Source organism: Pristiophorus japonicus, chromosome 3 (genome assembly GCF_044704955.1).
Source record: "Pristiophorus japonicus isolate sPriJap1 chromosome 3, sPriJap1.hap1, whole genome shotgun sequence".
In the NCBI taxonomy this organism is placed as follows: Eukaryota; Metazoa; Chordata; class Chondrichthyes; family Pristiophoridae; genus Pristiophorus; species Pristiophorus japonicus.
The window spans coordinates 302,512,522-302,533,945 of NC_091979.1; the positions used below are offsets into that span (position 1 = coordinate 302,512,522).

The 21,424-nt window shown below is 49.4% G+C and overlaps 1 protein-coding gene across 1 annotated transcript in view; it reads right to left on the reverse strand.

Annotated features, from left to right (window-relative positions):
* Positions 1 to 2,384: 2,384 nt before the first annotated feature.
* LOC139259557 (nuclear receptor-binding factor 2-like) overlaps positions 2,385 to 21,424 on the reverse strand; it is a 40,839-nt gene continuing 21,799 nt past the window's right edge. Inside the window, exons 3-4 of the mRNA XM_070875052.1 lie at positions 17,319 to 17,359; positions 2,385 to 3,605 (exon numbers count right to left, since the gene is read on the reverse strand). Coding sequence (XP_070731153.1) covers positions 2,877 to 3,605; positions 17,319 to 17,359 — 770 coding nt within the window. The 3' untranslated portion in view covers positions 2,385 to 2,876. The remainder of the gene's footprint in view (positions 3,606 to 17,318; positions 17,360 to 21,424) is intronic.

Here is a 21,424-nt window from a genome sequence, read left to right on the forward strand (position 1 = left end):
GAGGTGGAGAAAGTGCATCTGGGAGCGCGTTGAGCTCTTTGAATCTCAACGCTGCGAGTGTGAAGAGGTCAGGCGCAGACAGCGGAAGGAGCGTGTGGTAAATCAGTCTCACCCCCCCCTTCCCCCGACAAATGTCTGTCCCACCTGCGACAGGGTCTGTGGCTCTCGTGTTAGACCAAAGAACTCACTTTAGTAGTGGAAGCAAATCTTCCTCGATTCCAAGGGACTGCCTATGATGATTACGGCTAAAGGGGTCAAAGGGTATGGAGAGAAAGCAGGAAGGGGGTTTGAAGTTGTATAATCAGCCATGATCATATTGAATGGTGGTGCAGACTCGAAGGACCAAATGGCCTACTGCTGCACCTATTTTCTATGTTTCTAAGACAGATCCTTTAGTCATCTGGATTCGACAGTATACTTGGAGATTGCAGAAAACAATTCCTTCAAGGTTGCAGACTTTGATGGGGATGCTCAGATACAATGCAAAGCAGCAGCTTTATGGAATAGATTAGCTCCATAATTACATGTTCGGGTACAAAATGGGTTTTATTTAAAAACACATGCAGCAACTGAAAGCAGTATTGATAATCTTACTGCCTCAGCCTCTGCTTCAAAGGCCAATGTGATAATTTTTTTAATGAGGGACATCAATCTGAGCACATTTCGGCAGTCAGCAAGGAGGAACTACGCCCAAGAATAAATCAAAAACTAACAGCTCAAGATGGATCGTTCCTGCATTCTCTCTCCCCAACCCCAAATAAGGAGCACAATTAGTTTTCAAAAATTGCAATATTTTATGAACTATTTCTTCCCATAAAACATTAATAAATGTAACACTGTCATCATGTGCTAGTGAAACATACCCCCCACCCAATCAGTCCCAAAGATGCAAACAGAAACTACTCCAGCTCACAATAGATTGGCAGAGGCCAAGGCCAGCCTCACCCTGTAGTTATTCTGGGGCACTGGGGTGAGAGGTATTGAAGCAGATACAAATACAAGTTTACAAAAAGCCACAGTTTATGATGAAGATTTCTCAACTTACAAGATGTCATGGTTTTGAGGAATGGAACACCTTGGGCTCCCGGCTCAGGTACAACACAGAAATGCAAAGCAAACCTCCTCCTATGCTATACTGGCCTATTCCACTCATGGCTGATCTGTATCTTCACTCCATTTACCCACCTTGGATCCGTAACCCTTAATACCTTTGCCTAACAAAAATCTATCCATTTCGGTTTTAATATTTTTCAGTTGAATCCCAGTCTCAACAGCTTTTTGGAGGAAGTGTTTTCCAGATTTCCACGACCCGATCACCCCCAAATGGCCAAGCTCTAATTTTAAGCTTATGCCCCCTTGATCTGAACTCTCCCACCAGTGGAAATAGGGTAGATGAAGAGAACCGATCAACACTTTTGATCATCTTTAACACCATTTAATCTATATTTCAGGGATACAGAGCACATGTGGAAACAGGGAGTCGAGTTGCAGATCAGCCATAAACTAATTGGATGCCAAAGCAGGCCAGAATGACTGACTTCTGTTCCTATGTTCAGCAGGGAAAATCAAAATGGCAGCTAACATGGGCATTCATAGATAGCACAGAAGCTGATTGGAGATCTAGTGCCATATTATTTTGCTACAACCCTGGCTGAGATTGATAACCAATGTTCCCTCTAATTTTTTTTCCCGTGCGCAATCCCTTTAAATTTGCTGTGTGGCCGCACGATATCTCTTCCAGGGGCAGGAGCTGGTGAATGTCCTGCACGGGACCTCGCGACTGGTGTGCGGCTGCCCACCTTGGGGGAACATTGTTTATAACCCTGTAGACTTTGTCAAGTTGGAACAGAGACTCAAGCCTCCGGCTTCCTACTTTAAAAGTGACAAAAACATTAGCCAGATGATTTGGAAGTAGCAGAAAACAACCCAAATACTGTACTCAAAACCACAAAGCACAGTTGCAACATCAATTATTTTAATGTCAAGTCACAGTTTCCTTCAAGTTTGAGGAAAGGTTTCTAATTATAGAGTATCTTAACTAGCCAAAACGCTTCACATATGATGAATTATTTTGAAGGCATTCAGGATCGCAAAAACAGCAATTAAGTGACTAACCAGTTAACCTGTTTTTGTGTGCTAGTGGTTGAGGGATGACTGTAAGTCACATCACCAGATGACTCTGCTCTTCGAACAGTGCCGTAACAACAAAATCCACCTGGTTCAAAGGCAGACAGCACCTCCGACATAGGGAAGCCCTTAGTACTGTAGGGCTTATGGACTTAAATGGGGTTTGGACCTCCGACCTGCTGACTCAGAGTGGAAGTGTACTACCAACTGAGTGACAATGGCACTTAAAGCAGAAATAAAGGTTCTGTAAAATCCAATTGCAAGGATTGTATTTATTTAATTATTCGATCTGCAAATCAAATACCGACACTAATTTCTTCATTCATGCAGCAACAAAAAAAAGTTACAGTTCATCTTTAGACAATTCATATCACACAGAGTAATTTGTTTAGACAAAGAAAACAATAAAAAAGGTATACAATGGTGCACCCCAATTACTGCAATGTAAACTGAGCATTCAGAAGTTGGTGATTTGGTTCCCTCATTATACAGTAGAAATACATGTAATGTTCCTGATTGGCTTTGAAATTTGCATCACATTAAGAGTTCATTGAGTGGCACAGACTGATTCTTGGAGGCGAGTGCCCGAATGTAAACAGTGCCTCAGTCCATCTGGGTGAGAAAATCATACGGATCGTACATACGATCATCTGGCACTCATGTCGTACATACAACAGGAACATTAACTGCTATTTGGAGGCACTGTACCACTGATCTGTTACATTGTTTTTTTTTTGCAAGTATGCTCCCTATAATTTGTCCTTTGAGGCTTCCTTTTGGTTGTCCAATAGTTCTTTCAGATCACACACAACCTCCTCAGGAAGTTCTAAAAGGGGGAGATCATCCAATGAAATGTCCTGAGCTGGCATTTCCAAAGGAGGAAGGTTGGGTATTGGAATGTCTTTCGCTTTGCCAGCATTGGAGGCGTTATCGGATGGTTGACTCATACACCATAACTCAGACTTCACAAAGTCTGAATCCACGTCTAATTCCTTTTCCAACGGGGACTTCTTAATTCTTGCATTCTCGGTCTTCAGCTGTTTATTCTCCTTCTTTAGCCTCTCATTCTCAGCTATAAGTAGATCAACAAGTCTTTTCAGTTCAGAAATTTTCATCTCTTGCTCCTCTATCCTTGTCTTGTCATCTTTAGGAGCTCTGCTCCCTACACAGGTCTTCAAAGGAATTTGTCTCTTCTCTAACAGAAAGAGAAGTGTATCCGGTTCCCGATCACAGGAATTCTGAATTTGCCTCAGGTATCCCTCCTGGTTCAGGCTACTCATTTCCGTGCTTGTGGAAAGTGTCTTCTGACCATCAGAGAATGGTTTCATAGGTAATTGGGGCTCAGATTCCCTGTCTGCTGCTGTTGGGTGTATCTGAGCCCTCAGCTTCTCTTCTCTCTTAGCCCTCTTCCATCTCTCATGGATTAGAAGCTGATGTTTGATATGACTGTCTCTCTGTAGCTCCAATGATAATAAAGCCTGTATGTTCAGAACACAATTCGTTAGCAGTGAAAGAAAGACTTCATGAAATTAACATAGATTCATAGAATGGTTACAGCACAGGAGGCCATGCGGCCCGTCGAGCTTTTGCCTTGCTCTCTGCAGGAGCACTTCAGCTAGTCCCTCTCCCGTGCCCTTCCCCGTAACCCTGCAATTTTTTTTTTCCTTCAGGTACTTATCCAATTCCCTTTTGAAAGCCACAACTGAATTTGCCTCCACCACCCTTTCAGGCAGTGAATTACAGATCCTAACCACTCACTGCGTAAAAATGTTTTCCCCCATGTCGTTTTTGGTTCTTCTGCCAATCACCTTAAATCTGTGTTCTCTGACTTATGGCCCTTCGCCAATGAGAACAGTTTCTTTCTATCTACTCAGTATATAGTATTAGGCAGTCCCTCCTATTGAGGATAGCTTGCTTCCACACCAAAAAGGGATGAGTTCACAGGTGTTTCAATGAGGGACCTGACATTCTAGGTCTGAAGGGTGGAAGATGCCTATACGTGGATTATTTTAATGTGACCGTTGCACACCAACCACCACACGGGTTTGACAGAGCTCGATTTTGATCCAGTGGCAAGGGTTAACCAAGATGACTGGAGACCAAGCTCTGCTGCACGGACCTAGTGCGCACACTATCCATAGATCGCAATGTGGGCTGGCCCGTACTGCCCCTGGGCCCTCGCCTCTTCTGGGCCCCGAACCCTCGCCTGTCCTGCGCCCCGATCACAACGCTCCTGGGCCCCATCTCTCACCGCTCCTCTGCTCCGATCAAAAATGGAGCAGTCAGTAACAGGACATCAATTAGTCTCTTATCTTGGAGACATCAAATATCGACACTGTTATTTGAAATATCAAAATATTAACCCTTCAACTCGGCTGGAGTTTATTAACATCAGCAGAAACGACAGTGGACAATGTGGACCATTTTCCATACCATGGGAGCCTACTGTCAACAGGGCAGACTTCGAAGACAAAGTCGAACACTGCCTTCAGTATGCCAAAGCAGCCTTCGGTCGCCGAGCAAAAGAGTGTTCGAAGACCGGGACCTCAAACCCAGCACCAAGCTCAAGATCTACAGAGCAGTAGTGATACCTACCCTATATGCTTCCGACCTGCTAAAACACCAGCGAGTTCACACTGGGGAGAGACCGTTCACCTGCTCAGTGTGTGGGAAGGGATTCACTCAGTCACCCAACCTGCTGAGACACCAGCGAGTTCACAAGTGACTGGATTCTGCTGTTATTCACATCCCTACTGAATCCCTACTAATTCTGTTAGTTGTTGTTTGTTTCTGCTGATGTTTCTACTCTCCTCTCAACCTTCTCTGCTCTAATGAGAACAACCCCAGCTTCTCCAGTCTATCCATGTAACTGCAGTCTCTCATCCCTGGAACCATTCTTGTAAATCTTTTCTGCACCCTCTCCAAGGGCTTCGCATCCTTCCTAAAGTGTGGTGCACAGAAGTAGTCCAGTTGAGGCCGTATCGCCAAGTTTGCAGATGACACTAAGCTGGGTGGCGGTGTGAGCTGTGAGGAGGATGCTAAGAGGCTGCAGGGTGACTTGGACAGGTTAGATGAGTGGGAAAATGCATAACCGATGCAGTATAATGTGGATAAATGTGAGGTTATCCACTTTGGTGGCAAAAACACGAAGGCAGAATATTATCCGACTGGCGGCAGATTAGGAAAAGGGGAGGTGCAACGAGACCTGGGTGTCATGGTACATCAATCATTGAAAGTTGGCATGCAGGTAAAGCAGGCGGTGAAGGCGGCAAATGCTATGTTGGCCTTCATAGCTAGGGGGATTTGAGTATAGGAGCAGGGAGGTCTTACTGCAGTTGTACAGGGCCTTGGTGAGGCCTCACCTGGAATAGTGTTCAGTTTTGGTCTCCTAATCTGAGGAAGGACGTTCTTGCTATTGAGGGAGTGCAACGAAAGTTCACCAGACTGATTCCTAGGATGGCAGGACTGACATTTGAGGAGAGACTGGATCAACTGGGCCTGTATTCACTGCAGTTTAGAAGGATGAGAGGGGATCTCATAGAAACATATAAAATTCTGACGGGACTGGACAGGTTAGATGCAGGAAGAATGCTCCCGATGTTGGGGAAGTCCAGAACCAGGGGACACAGTCTAAGGATAAGGGGTAAGCCATTTAGGACTGATGAGGAGAAACTTCTTCGCTCAGAGAGTTGTTAACCTGTGGAATTCTCTACCGCAGAGAGTTGTTGATGCCAGTGCGTTGGATATATTCAAGAGGGAGTTAGATATGGCCCTTACGGCTAAAGGGATCAAGGGGTGTGGAGAGAAAGCAGGAAAGGGGTACTGAGGTGAATGATCAGTCATGATCTTATTGAATGGTGGTGCAGGCTCAAAGGACCGAATGGCCTACTCCTGCACCTATTTTCTATGTTTCTATGTTTCTAAACCTATTCGTTTTAACCTGAACACGGCATGGTATTTGTTGCCTTTTGGAGATGACAGGAGAATACAATGGTCATCTTACGTGATCGGCGATGCACTGTACCAGAACTTGGGGCAATTGTTATCCTGGGCATGGGATCTGCACATACAAGATTCAGAAGAGACTCTGTCTGCTTCATTGCATTTTTGCTGTGAGCACAATGCCCTCTGGAGCCACAGGGAAAGTTTCATTATAACAGAAAATTAAAGCTCAAGATAATCACAGAGCCATTAACAAAGTACGTTTTGTATCATGGCTGGTTTACGGGGACAGAAGACTGGTCTCACAGTTTTAAAGTGGATTGTTACACCAAGTGGTCAGAACTTCTGAATGGAAGGATTCCAAAATGTTAACAAAAAACATTTTAAAAGCATGAGGAAAGGTAGTTGCAGAGCGTTGGAGCACTTTCCCAGCACACACCATTAGTTCCCAATGGGATTCTAAAGCTATAGGCCCCAAAATTGATCATGCCCCCCTGCCGCCCGTTTCTCGGCGGTATTCGGGCAGCCCGTCATTTTTTACAGCCCGTTGCAGCTGAAGTCCTCCAGCGCGAATTTGATGAGACTGTTAAGGGGGACAGCGGGAGCGGAGTGCAGTGCAGGCCATTCCACTCGGCAAAGATTGGAGGCTGGGTTCTGTCCTTTTCTTTTGTTGACCTGTCTCTTCCCCCGCTCCGGCCCAAGCACAGCGACCTGCCCCTCCCCCGCTCCAACCCAAGCTCAGCGACCTGTCTCTCCCCCGCTCCAACCCAAGCTCAGCGACCTGTCTCTCCCCGCTCCAACCCAAGCTCAGCGGCCTGTCTCTCCCCCGCTCCAACCCAAGCTCAGCGACCTGTCTCCCCCCGCTCCAACCCAAGCTCAGCGGCCTGTCTCTCCCCCGCTCCAACCCAAGCTCAGCGACCTGTCTCTACCCCGCTCCAACCCAAGCTCAGCGGCCTGTCTCTCCCCCGCTCCAACCCAAGCTCAGCGGCCTGTCTCTACCCCGCTCCAACCCAAGCTCAGCGACCTGTCTCTCCCCCGCTCCAACCCAAGCTCAGCGACCTCTCTCCCCCGCTCCGGCCCAAGCTCAGCGGCCTGTCTCTCCCCCGCTCCAACCCAAGCTCAACGACCTGCCCCTCCCCCGCTCCGGCCCAAGCTCAGTGACCTGTCTCTCCCCCGCTCCAGCCCAAGCTCAGCGGCCTGTCTCTCCCCGCTACAGCCCAAGCTCAGCGACCTGTCTCTCCCCCGCTCCAACCCAAGCTCAACGACCTGCCCCTCCCCCGCTCCGGCCCAAGCTCAGTGACCTGTCTCTCCCCCGCTCCAGCCCAAGCTCAGCGGCCTGTCTCTCCCCGCTACAGCCCAAGCTCAGCGACCTGTCTCTCCCCGCTCCAACCCAAGCTCAGCGACCTGCCCCTCCCCCGCTCCGGCCCAAGCACAGCAACCTGCCCCTCCCCCGCTCCAACCCAAACTCAGCGACCTGTCTCTCCCCCGCTCCAATCCAAGCTCAGCGGCCTGTCTCTCCCAACTCCAACCCAAGCTCAGCGACCTGTCTCTCCCCCGCTCCAACCCAAGCTCAGCGACCTGCCCCTCCCCCGCTCCGGCCCAAGCTCAGCGACCTGCCCCTCCCCCGCTCCGGCCCAAGCTCAGCGACCTGCCCCTCCCCCGCTCCAACCCAAGCACAGCGACCTGCCCCTCCCCCGCTCCAACCCAAGCACAGCGACCTGCCCCTCCCCCGCTCCAACCCAAGCTCAGCAACCTGTCTCTCCCCCGCTCCAACCCAAGCTCAGCGACCTGTCTCTCCCCGCTCCAACCCAAGCTCAGCGACCTGTCTCTCCCCGCTCCAACCCAAGCTCAGCGACCTGCCCCTCCCCCGCTCCGGCCCAAGCACAGCGACCTGCCCCTCCCCCGCTCCAACCCAAGCTCAGCGACCTGTCTCTCCCCCGCTCCAACCCAAGCTCAGCGACCTGTCTCTCCCCCGCTCCAACCCAAGCTCAGCGACCTGTCTCTCCCCGCTCCAACCCAAGCTCAGCGACCTGTCTCTCCCCGCTCCAACCCAAGCTCAGCGACCTGTCTCTCCCCCGCTCCAACCCAAGCTCAGCGACCTGTCTCTCCCCGCTCCAACCCAAGCTCAGCGACCTGTCTCTCCCCGCTCCAACCCAAGCTCAGCGACCTGTCTCTCCCCGCTCCAACCCAAGCTCAGCGACCTGTTTCTCCCCGCTCCAACCCAAGCTCAGCGACCTGTCTCTCCCCCGCTCCGGCCCAAGCTCAGTGACCTGTCTCTCCCCCGCTCCAACCCAAGCTCAGCGACCTGTCTCTCCCCCGCTCCGGCCCAAGCTCAGCGACCTGTCTCTCCCCGCTCCAACCCAAGCTCAGCGACCTGTCTCTCCCCGCTCCAACCCAAGCTCAGCGACCTGTCTCTCCCCCGCTCCGGCCCAAGCTCAGTGACCTGTCTCTCACCCGCTCCAGCCCAAGCTCAGCGACCTGTCTCTCCCCGCTCCAACCCAAGCTCAGCGACCTGTCTCTCCCCCGCTCCAACCCAAGCTCAGCGACCTGTCTCTACCCCGCTCCAACCCAAGCTCAGCGGCCTGTCTCTCCCCCGCTCCAACCCAAGCTCAGCGGCCTGTCTCTACCCCGCTCCAACCCAAGCTCAGCGACCTGTCTCTCCCCCGCTCCAACCCAAGCTCAGCGACCTCTCTCCCCCGCTCCGGCCCAAGCTCAGCGGCCTGTCTCTCCCCCGCTCCAACCCAAGCTCAACGACCTGCCCCTCCCCCGCTCCGGCCCAAGCTCAGTGACCTGTCTCTCCCCCGCTCCAGCCCAAGCTCAGCGGCCTGTCTCTCCCCGCTACAGCCCAAGCTCAGCGACCTGTCTCTCCCCGCTCCAACCCAAGCTCAGCGACCTGCCCCTCCCCCGCTCCGGCCCAAGCACAGCAACCTGCCCCTCCCCCGCTCCAACCCAAACTCAGCGACCTGTCTCTCCCCCGCTCCAATCCAAGCTCAGCGGCCTGTCTCTCCCAACTCCAACCCAAGCTCAGCGACCTGTCTCTCCCCCGCTCCAACCCAAGCTCAGCGACCTGCCCCTCCCCCGCTCCGGCCCAAGCTCAGCGACCTGCCCCTCCCCCGCTCCGGCCCAAGCTCAGCGACCTGCCCCTCCCCCGCTCCAACCCAAGCACAGCGACCTGCCCCTCCCCCGCTCCAACCCAAGCACAGCGACCTGCCCCTCCCCCGCTCCAACCCAAGCTCAGCGACCTGTCTCTCCCCCGCTCCAACCCAAGCTCAGCGACCTGTCTCTCCCCGCTCCAACCCAAGCTCAGCGACCTGTCTCTCCCCGCTCCAACCCAAGCTCAGCGACCTGCCCCTCCCCCGCTCCGGCCCAAGCACAGCGACCTGCCCCTCCCCCGCTCCAACCCAAGCTCAGCGACCTGTCTCTCCCCCGCTCCAACCCAAGCTCAGCGACCTGTCTCTCCCCCGCTCCAACCCAAGCTCAGCGACCTGTCTCTCCCCGCTCCAACCCAAGCTCAGCGACCTGTCTCTCCCCGCTCCAACCCAAGCTCAGCGACCTGTCTCTCCCCCGCTCCAACCCAAGCTCAGCGACCTGTCTCTCCCCGCTCCAACCCAAGCTCAGCGACCTGTCTCTCCCCGCTCCAACCCAAGCTCAGCGACCTGTCTCTCCCCGCTCCAACCCAAGCTCAGCGACCTGTTTCTCCCCGCTCCAACCCAAGCTCAGCGACCTGTCTCTCCCCCGCTCCGGCCCAAGCTCAGTGACCTGTCTCTCCCCCGCTCCAACCCAAGCTCAGCGACCTGTCTCTCCCCCGCTCCGGCCCAAGCTCAGCGACCTGTCTCTCCCCGCTCCAACCCAAGCTCAGCGACCTGTCTCTCCCCGCTCCAACCCAAGCTCAGCGACCTGTCTCTCCCCCGCTCCGGCCCAAGCTCAGTGACCTGTCTCTCACCCGCTCCAGCCCAAGCTCAGCGACCTGTCTCTCCCCGCTCCAACCCAAGCTCAGCGACCTGTCTCTCCCCGCTCCAACCCAAGCTCAGCGACCTGTCTCTCCCCGCTCCAACCCAAGCTCAGCGACCCGTTTCTCCCCGCTCCAACCCAAGCTCAGCGACCTGTCTCTCCCCGCTCCAACCCAAGCTCAGCGACCTGTCTCTCCCCGCTCCAACCCAAGCTCAGCGACCCGTTTCTCCCCGCTCCAACCCAAGCTCAGCGACCTGCCCCTCCCCCGTTCCGGCCCAAGCACAGCGACCTGCCCCTCCCCCGCTCCAACCCAAGCTCAGCGACCTGTCTCTCCCCCGCTCCAACCCAAGCTCAGCGACCTGTCTCTCCCCGCTCCAACCCAAGCTCAGCGACCTGTTTCTCCCCGCTCCAACCCAAGCTCAGCGACCTGTCTCTCCCTGCTCCAACCCAAGCTGTGACCTGTCTCTCCCCCGCTCCAACCCAAGCTCAGTGACCTGTCTCTCCCTGCTCCAACCCAAGCTCAGTGACCTGTCTCTCCCCCGCTCCAACCCAAGCTCAGCGACCTGTCTATCCCCCGCTCCAACCCAAGCTCAGCGACCTGTCTCTCCCCCGCTCCAACCCAAGCTCAGCGACCTGTTTCTCCCCCGCTCCGGCCCAAGCTCAGCTACCTGTCTCTCCCCGCTCCAACCCAAGCTCAGCGACCTGTCTCTCCCCCGCTCCGGCCCAAGCTCAGCGACCTGCCCCTCCCCCGCTCCGGCCCAAGCTCAGCGACCTGCCCCTCCCCCGCTCCGGCCCAAGCTCAGCGAGGGGGCTGAGAACATCATACAAGAGGCAGTTGGGATTTCTAAGGAAGGATCAGTCAGAAGAATAGAATCCCATTACTCACTTTTGCTTATGTCTAAACTTTATCCCACTGACATCAGCCTCGTCATTACTAACCCAAGTGACACTAACACACTCGCTGGTTCTTGCTGAGTATTGTTAATCTCCTCAGTTTCATGTTCATATTGGCACTAACACTAAATTTACCCACATTTGCCACCACAATTAGGGCAACCCTGCTCACCCAGAACACGAATATCAACCACCACATCTGTCTAAAGCAATAGTGATGCAGAATGTTCCCATCTTCTCCAGAATGCGCTGACTCTGGTTGGACTGAGGTGCTCCCATTTCTTGGATATCTAATCCAACTAATCATTTCTCATGTATGACCCCAAGCCGCGAACCTAATGCAAGGGCACCCAGCCCCACGGCTAAAGATAAACACCTTCATTTCAGCAATAACGATTCAGTGGCCAACTTTCACTGAACACGTTTGATTTCTGAACTTTGCTCTGAATATAAATCAAGGAATATGGGTCCAAGTTAACGACGACCTCGTCTCTTAACCCAAATGTTGGGACTTGAATAATATATAAATATGTTTCTTATACAACAGTGACTACACAAAGTGCTTCGGTGGCTGGGAATCACTTTGGGTCGTCATGAGGTGGTGAAAGGCACTACAGAAATGCAAGTTCTATTACGTATAATCAAGTTTATATCTCCATTTGCTCATGTGTCCCAAAACATTTTTTTAAAATATTAATTACTTTAACAGTTGTCACTATTGTTATGTCGGCAAATATTGCAGGCAATCTGACAAGAAGAAGAATGGCCAGTTCATGTGCCTTTTTGTGGCGTTGGCTGAGGGGTAAAGCTAGTTCAGGATGCTGGGAGCACTTCCCTGCTCTTTGAGTAGCGCCATAGAATCTTTTACATCCCGAGGGGGCAGACTGGATCTCAATTTAACATCTCATCTGAAGGTCATCACTGTAGACATTAGAACACTCCCTCAGTACTGCAGTGCCAGCCTAGGTAATGTGAAAGGGTAGTGGAAGCAGATTCAACAGTAACATTCAAAAGGGAATTGGATAAATACTTGGAAGGGAAAATTGCAGGGCTACGAGGAAAGAGCAGGGAAGTGGGACCAATAGGGGAGCTCTTTCAAAAAGCTGGCACAGGCACGATGGACCAAATGGCTTCCTCCTGTGCTGCATCATTCTATGATTCTATGTTCTGAACCTTCCTCATTCAGAGAGAGATTGGGAGGGGGGGGGGGGGGGGAAGGCGGGTGAGAGAGAGCGAGAGAGACTGGGATACACAATACCCCATCTATGGTGGTGGTGGTGGTGGTGGAGGGGTAAGGTGGCACTTTGACTGGGGAAGGATGCACTTGCACTGGGGTAAGGCACTTTGACTGGGGGAAGGATGCACTTGCACTGGGGTAAGGCACTTTGACTGGGGGAGGGATGCACTTGCACTGGGGTAAGGCACTTTGACTGGGGGAGGGATGCACTTGCACTGGGGTAAGGCACTTTGACTGGGGGAGGGATGCACTTGCACTGGGGTAAGGCACTTTGACTGGGGGAAGGATGCACTTGCACTGGGGTAAGGCACTTTGACTGGGGGAGGGATGCACTTGCACTGGGGTAAGGCACTTTGACTGGGGTAAGGCACTTTGACTGGGGGAGGGATGCACTTGCACTGGGGTAAGGCACTTTGAATGGGGGAGGGATGCACTTGCACTGGGGTAAGGCACTTTGACTGGGGGAGGGATGCACTTGCACTGGGGTAAGGCACTTTGACTGGGGGAAGGATGCACTTGCACTGGGGTAAGGCACTTTGACTGGGGGAGGGATGCACTTGCACTGGGGTAAGGCACTTTGACTGGGGTAAGGCACTTTGACTGGGGGAGGGATGCACTTGCACTGGGGTAAGGCACTTTGAATGGGGGAGGGATGCACTTGCACTGGGGTAAGGCACTTTGAATGGGGGAGGGATGCACTTGCACTGGGGTAAGGCACTTTGACTGGGGGAGGGATGCACTTGCACTGGGGTAAGGCACTTTGAATGGGGGAGGGATGCACTTGCACTGGGGTAAGGCACTTTGACTGGGGGAGGGATGCACTTGCACTGGGCTAAAATTGTAAAATTCCCTACTGTGAACTAAGTGTTAAGCTCTCAGCAGCCTTTCGTCAAATACTCCCGTTTTTAAAATGGGGTCCGTACCGTCCGCTTAAGAGCGGCTAAGATCAGGCAAGACCTTACTTTTCAGGACGGTATTTAGGGTGGGGAGTAAATGGATCTTAGTGATCAAATTTGCGTTTTTGGGGCAGTGGGCAGTAATTGATTTTTTTTAATCAAATTTGCATTTCTGGGTGGTAAGTGGGCAATAATATGATGAATTTCCAGCCCATAGTCTTCAGGCTCAAGGCCAGCATTCCACAGAACTCTGCAAGTGCAGGGTTAGAAATTGCTCATCTTTGCGCCAGTTTTGGGGGCAATAAGAACCTATTTTGCAGTCTGAAAAATGTTCCAATGGCATTTTGACTTCAGGTGATTTTCAGGCATCTGAAGTATTAGCTCCCTTGCATATGCTAATGAGGATCCAATGCCAGGTTGAGGACCCCTCAGAGAAATTGGACTGTCCCGAGTGAAGCAGGCACCGGGGACTGATCTGCTCAGGTTTCAAGGCGTGAATGCGGCCTAGCAAGAGGCCGCCAAAGGTGGTCATTTTTTAAAATATCAAATGCACATGGAGCTAGAAGGTTATCCACTTTGGTAGGAAAAAGCAAATTATTTAAATGGGGAAGAGATTACAAAATGCTGCGGTACAGAGGGATCTGAGGGTCCTTGTACATAAAACTCAAAAAGTTAGCATGTACAACAAGTAATTAGGAAGTAAATGGAATGTTGGCTTTTAATGCAAGGGGGATGGAGTATAAAAGTAAGGAAGTCCTGCTACAACTGAACAGGGCATTGGTGAGGCCACACTTGGAGTACTGCGTACAGTTTTGGTCTCCTGATTTAAGGAGGGATATACTTGCTTTGGAGGCAGTTCAGAGAAGGTTCACTAGGTTGATTCCGGAGATGAGAGGGTTGTCTGATGAAGACAGGTTGAGTAGGTTGGGCCTATACTCATTGGAGTTTAGAAGAATGAGAGGAGATCTTATTGAAACGTATAACATTCTGAGGGGCCTTGACAGGGTAGATGCAAAGAGAATGTTTCCTCTCGTGGGGGAAATCTAGAACTAGGGGGCATAGTCTCAGAATAAGGGGTCGCCCATTTAAAACAGAAATGAGAAGGAATTTCTTCTGAGGGTCGTGAACCTTTGTAATTGTCTACCTCAGAGAGCTGTACAGGCTGGGTCTGAATATATTTAAGGTGGAGATAGACAGATTTTTGAATGATAAAGGAGTCAAGGGTTATGGGGAGGGGGCAGAGAAGTGGAGTTGAGGCCAAGATCAGATCAGCCATGATCATATTGAATGGCAGAGGAGGAGAGGGGCCAGATGGCCTACTCCTGCACCTATTTCTTATGTTCTTATGTGCTCACCAGCTCCACAGCTCTCCTGATGACCACTCCTTTCTGCTGTGCCTTGCCCCAACCCCACATCTGGAGACTTACCAGAGGTCAGGGTGCCGGCGAGGCAAATGGCCTAAAATTCATTTTCTGAAGAGAGCTCGACAGGCTCACCAAACTTATTGATATCAGGCCCAATTCCAGCCCTGCCTTGGCCTCCTGGCTGGGGCGATGCTTCCTACGCAGCACTGATTCTCAGACCAAAGAATGGATCCAGCCGGATTTCCACCCCCAGGACTTTGAACAAGTTGACAACTGTAGTATCCTAAATCCTTGTGAATTATTTGGGCAACTAATATCCATGTGTGACTCACGATTTTCAAATCAATTTGATGAAATACAGTAATTGTGTTATTTAAAAAAAAAAGGCATTACTTGCACTGGGTTTTTCTGTACAACACACCAATTCCAGCTAAGAAATACAGGCAGCCAACCAGCACCCATGTCTGTGCTACACTACTCCTGATGTGGTTGCAGGAACACACCAGAGCAGTCTAAGCCAGTTTACTTCCTTACAGGGTGCAGGAGATTGATGTAGAAAACTGTAATTCAACCATTGTATAAAAGGAATACCTGAAGGGTTCCAGTGCAATGTTATATACAATGCACACTTGGTCACACATTTCCACTGTTGTTTTTTTATCTGAGGGGAGAAGGGGGAATAACTGACTCGGGTCCCCTCCTGATCGCTGTTGAGAGACTCCTTCTAGTGCATATATGGAGGACAGCATTGAGCTCTTCTGTAATTGCCCTGAATCAAATAGCCTGCCAACGCTTATTACCTAGGCTGACACATGGGATAATAGTGATGTGTACTAGTGGGGAAAATGTTGGAATCAATCATTAAGGATGAAATAGCAGCGCATTTGGAAAGCAGTGACAGGATTGGTCCAAGTCAGCATGGATTTATGAAAGGGAAATCATGCTTGACGAATCTTCTGGAATTTTTTTGAGGATGTAACTAGTAGAGTGGACAAGGGAGAACCAGTGGATGTGGTGTAATTGGACTTTCAAAAGGCTTTTGACAAGGTCCCAACAAGAGATTGGTGTGCAAAATTAAAGTGCATGGTATTGGGGGTAATATACTGACGTGGATAGAGAACTGGTTGGCAGACAGGAAGCAGAGAGTCGGGATAAACGGGTCCTTTTCAGAATGGCAGGTAGTGACTAGTGGGGTGCTGCAGGGCTCAGTGCTGGGACCCCAGCTCTTTACAATACACGTTAACGATTTAGATGAAGGAATTGAGTGTAATATCTCCAAGTTTGCAGATGACACTAAACTGGGTGGCGGTGTGAGCTGTGAGGAGGACGCTAAGAGGCTGAAGGGTGACTTAGGTGAGTGGGCAAATGCATGGCAGTTGCAATACAATGTGGATAAATGTGAGGTTATCCATTCTGGGGGCAAAAACACGAAGGCAGATTATTATCTGAATGGCGGCAGATTAGGAAAAGGGGAGGTTCAACGAGACCTGGGTGTCATGGTTCATCAGTCACTGAAAGTGGGCATGCAGGTACAGCAGGCGGTGAAGAAGGCAAATGGTAGGTTGGCCTTCATAGCTAGGGGATTTGAGTATAGGAGCAGAGAGGTCTTACTGCAGTTGTACAGGGCCTTAAGTGTCACCTCACCTGGAATATTGCGTTCAGTTTTGGTCTCCTAATCTGAGGAAGGACATTCTTGCTATTGAGCGAGTGCAGCGAAAGTTCACCAGACTGATTCCAGGGATGGCTGGACTGACATGAGGAGAGACTGGATCAATAGGGCCTTTATTCACTGGAGTTTAGAAGGATCTCATAGAAACGTATAAGATTCTGACGGGACTGGACAGGTTAAATGCGGGAAGAATGTTCCCGATGTTGGGGAAGTCCAGAACCAGGGGACATAGTCGTAGGATAATGGGTAGGCCATTTAGGACTGAGATGAGGAGAAACTTCTTCACTCAGAGTTGTTAACCTGTGGAATTCCCTGCCGCAGAGAGTTGTTGATGCCAGTTCATCGGATATATTCAAGAGAGAGTTAGATATGGCCCTTATGGCTAAGGGGATCAAGAGGTATAGAGAGAAAGCAGGAAAGGGGTACTGAGGGAATGATCAGCGATGATCTTATTGAATGGTGGTGCAGGCTCGAAGGGCCGAATGGCCTACTCCTACACCTATTTTCTATGTTTCTATGTGTAGGAGGTATTAGAGGGGTGCAAGTGTTTGGGCACTTGTACTCCAGCAAAAGCAAGTACCTACAGGAGCAGAGAAGAGAAGCACATCAACCCAGAGCTCAAGGTATCCTCTAAACAGCAGAGACGTAGTACATCAGATCACTGCATTGCACAGAACTACTACTGGATCAGTACAGGGCAGGCAATGCTAATCAAGACGTAGTTACTTCTGCTGGGCAAGCTACATAGTTCGCATGCCAGACACAAGACTTCCAAAGCAAGCGCTCTACTCAAAACTCGTCCACGGCAAACGAGCCAAAGGTGGCCAGAGGAAATGTTACAAGGACACCCTCAAAGCCTCCCTGATGAAGTGCAACATCCCCACTGACACCTGGGAGGCCCTGGCCAAAGACCACCCAAAGTGGAGGAAGTGCATCCGGGAGGGCGCTGAGCTCCTCAAGTGTCATCGCCGAGAGAATGCAGAAATCAAGCGCATGCAGCGGAAGGAGCGTGTGGCAAACCTGTTCCACCCACCCTTTCCCTCAACGACCATCTGTTCCACCTGTGACAGGGACTATGGTTCTTGTATTGGACTGTACAGCCACCTAAGAACTCATGCTAAGAGTGGAAGCAAGACTTCCTCGATTCCGAGGGACTGCCTATAATGATGACTTCCCTCGATTCAGTGCTGAACCACAAGTGCTTCCGAACAGTTCATGTTTCCTTACTCAATGTGTACCTGTTGTGACTCGGTTAGTTTCATGGCTTCTCCAAGATGGTCTGTATAGAAAGAAGAAACCCAAAGTCAGTGGATCATGCAGGTCATGTCTTCATCAAATGACAGTCAGACCACACTTCACAAAACACACTTACAAATGCAGCCGAACAGGCGACAAACATTAACAAAAGTACAGGAATTTACAGGTAACAGCAAGACTGTGTAATGCAGTTTATTCCATTCAATGAGAACCTTCCTAACTAATTCCTAAATTGAACAATGAATGATGGCTTAGAATAAATTAGTGTTGTCCAATAGAAATCGCTGACGAGTCATAGGTGTAACTATGGCAACATCATTTCAGTAGAAAACATCTTAATACACTCACAATCGAGGTAAATGTACTTCACATGTGCATATTTACTGAAACATCTGCCACCATTCAGTGACAAAGTAAAGCATTCAATGATCAAAAAGCACTCACACTCTGATTTTCATCTTACCATTTTACCAACACACAAAAAGGTGACAGTTCACTCTCACACTGTATAATGAGTATTGAGATCACATGCCATGTGACTTGTGGCCAACATATTGGACAACACTAGTATATTACAAGAGCTTCAGAGCAAGCCACAAACCAAGAAAGTGAAGCTAAAGTGGTTTATAAATGTCACCTGAATCCAAGGGTATGTTTTTCAGCTTGAACACAACTCAATGTTAGCAATCAGCACGTGTGCTAAACATTTGAGGCTGTGAATTGGAGTTCATATCTTTAGTTACTGCTGTTTTTGGCAGACCTCTTTTTAAATGTGAACAGGGGTTGGCAGACATGAACAGACAGTTTATGGAAAAGTACAGCATTTTAACAGTGGCAATATTGTACATGATCTTTCTTGGGTTATGAAATGAAGTGGGAATTCCACAGATCATCAATTTCTACTTCCTTTTTATATAGCCAAGAGTTTAAAAAATATCGATTATACAAGAACTTCCTTCTTGAGTGTGTCCGGGATAGTTTTCTACAACAATATGTTCCAGAGGCAACAAGGGGTCAAGCCACATTAGATTTAGCAAATGAGTAATCGGCCAGATTTAGTTAACGACCTAACTGTGCGTGAACATTTTTCCTATCGAGTTCAACTTAACGTTTTTGAAAGGGAGAAACGTGAAACAGCTACTAAGATTCTGGATTTGGATAAGGCCGACTTCAACAAGATGAGACAGAGACTGTCCACAGTAAACTGGGCAAATCTGTTAATGGGTAAAAAGACACATGATCAATGGGAGGTGTTCAAAACAGAATTCAAGGTGATACAGAATCAATTTATACTCCTGACGGGCAAGAGCTCTACTTGCCAAAAAATACAGCCATACAGAGGTAAGGGACAGCATAAAACTAAAAGAAAAAGCATACAAAAATGCAAAAAATAGCACAGATCCTGGTGAATAGGAAAGATACAAAAAACAGCAAAGGGTCACTAAACAGATAGTAAGAGCTACAAAAAGGGAGTATGAAAAAAAACTTGCAAGGGATATGAAAATCCACCCCTTAAAAATTGAAAGTGGTAATATTCTCAATGAGAATCAGGAAATGGCAGACATGTAGAATAATTACTTTGCATCAGTATTTACAGTAGAGCATGCCAGAAATCACAAAGAAACTTAATATTGAATCATTGAAAGGGACTCAATAAAATGAATGCAAGTAAAATAGCAGTGATGAAGAAAATAATGGCACTACAGTGAGAAATCCCCAGGACCAGATGCTTTCTATCCCAGGGCTTTAAGAGAAGTAGATGAGCACATTGCAGATGCCCCAATTATAATCTTCCAAAGTTCTCTTGATTCAGGAACAGTTCCTTTAGATTGGAAAATTGTGCGTGTCACTCCGTTATTTAAAAACGGTGAGATAGGGAAACCAGTCGGGAAATTACTAGAGTCTATAGTTAAGGATACGGTGACTGAACACCTCGAAAATTTTCAGTTTCTCAGGGAGAGCCGGCATGGATTTGTGAAAGGTCGGTCATGACTTGAGGAGGTGACTAAAATCGTGGAATGGGGAATGTCTATGGATGTTATTTATATTAACTTCCAGAAGGGATTTGATAAAGTCCCTCATAAGAGATTGTTAACTAAGGTAGAAGCCCATGGAATTGAGGGAAAATGACTGACCTGGTTCGGAAATTGGCTGAGCAGTAGGAGACAGGCAGTAGGAATAATGGGTAGATACTCAAATTGGTAGGAGGTGACTAGTGGTGTCCCGCAGGGATCTGTGTTGGGGACTCAACTATTCACTGTATTTATTAATGATTTAGATGATGGTATAGAAAGTCATATATCCAAATTTGCGGATAGCACAAAGATAGGCGGCAGTGTAGATGAAAGCATAAAATTACAAAGGGATAGCAACAGATCGTGAATGGCCAAAACTGTGGCAAATGGATTTCAACATCGGCAAATGTGAGGTAATTGACTTTGGACCGAGAAAGGATAGAACAGGATACTTTCTAAATAGTGAAAAGCTAAAAACAATGGAGGACCAAAGAGACTTGGCAGGGGTGGGTGAGGGCCCAGGCACACAGATCATTAAAATGTCATGAACAGGTGAAGAAATTAATCAAAAAGGCTAATGGAATGCTGGCTTTTATATTTAGAGGACTAGAATACAAGGGGGTAGAAGTAATGCTGCAACCGTACAAAACCCTGGTTAGACCAGACGTGGCGTACTGTGAGCAGTTCCACTTTAGGAAGGATGTGAAGGCCTTGGAGAGGGTGCAGAAAAGATTTACGAGAATGATTCCAGAAATGAGGGACTTCAGTTACGTGGGTAGAGTGGAGAAGCTGGGGTTGTTCTCCTTAGAGCAGAGAAGATTGAGAGGAGATTTGATAGAGCGGGAGGTCGCCGAGGCGGAGCCAGCAGAGTCGGGAGGCCTACAAAAGGCCCATCAGTTGGGAGGTGCCAGCGGGAGGTTGAGGAGGCGTCGGAGAGGCCAGCCGGTGCAGCTGCAGCAGGGAGGCAAAAAAGGAGAGAGAAATCGAAAGGTGACGTCACAGCCAAGGGGGTAAGTGATTGGCTGGTGATTGGCAAGTAGCTTTTCTATTTTCTTTTCTTTATCAGTAAGTAAACTTTTAGCATTGTTGTTACCAAATTAAGTTAATCTGAGGGTTAAGACATGGCAGGAGAGCTTGGACACATGTTATGCTCCTCCTGTACTATGTGGGAAATCAGGGACGCTTCCAGTGTCCCGGACGACGACGTGTGTGGGAAGTGTATCCGCCTCCAGCTCCTGACGGACCGCATTGCGGCACTGGAGCTGCGGGTGGATTCACTCTGGAGCATCCACGATGCTGAGAATGACGTGAATAGCACGTTTAGCGAGTTGGTCTTACCGCAGGTGAAAGATACACAGCCAGATAGGGGATGGGTGACCAACAGGAAGAGCAGTGCAAGGAAGGTAGTGCAGGGGTCCCCTGCGGTCATCCCCCTGCAAAACAGATATACCACTTTGGGTACTGTTGAGGGGGATGACTCATCAGGGGAGAGCAGCAGCAGCCAAGTTCATGGCACCGTGGCTGGCTCTGCTGCACAGGAGGGCAGGAAAAAGAGTGGGAGAGCTATAGTGATAGGGGATTCGATTGTAAAGGGAATAGATAAGGTGTTTCTGCGGCCACAACTGAGACTCCAGGATGGTATGTTGCCTCCCTGGTGCGAGGGTCAAGGATGTCTCGGAGCCGGTGAAGGACATTCTGAAAAGGGAGGGTGAGCAGCCAGTTGTCGTGGTGCATATAGGTACCAACGATATAGGTAAAAAACAGGATGAAGTCCTACGAGATGAATTTAGGGAGCTAGGACCTAAATTAAAAAGTAAACATAGAAAATAGGTACAGGAGTAGGCCATTCGGCCCTTCGAGCCTGCACTGCCATTCAATAAGATCACGACTGATCATTCCCTTAGTACCCCTTTCCTGCTTTCTCTCCATACCCTTGATCTCTTTAGCCGTAAGGGCCATATCGAACTCCCTCTTGAATATATCCAATCAACTGGCATCAACAACTCTCTGCGGCAGGGAATTCCACAGGTTAACAACTCTAAGTGAAGAAGTTTCTCCTCATCTCAGTCCTA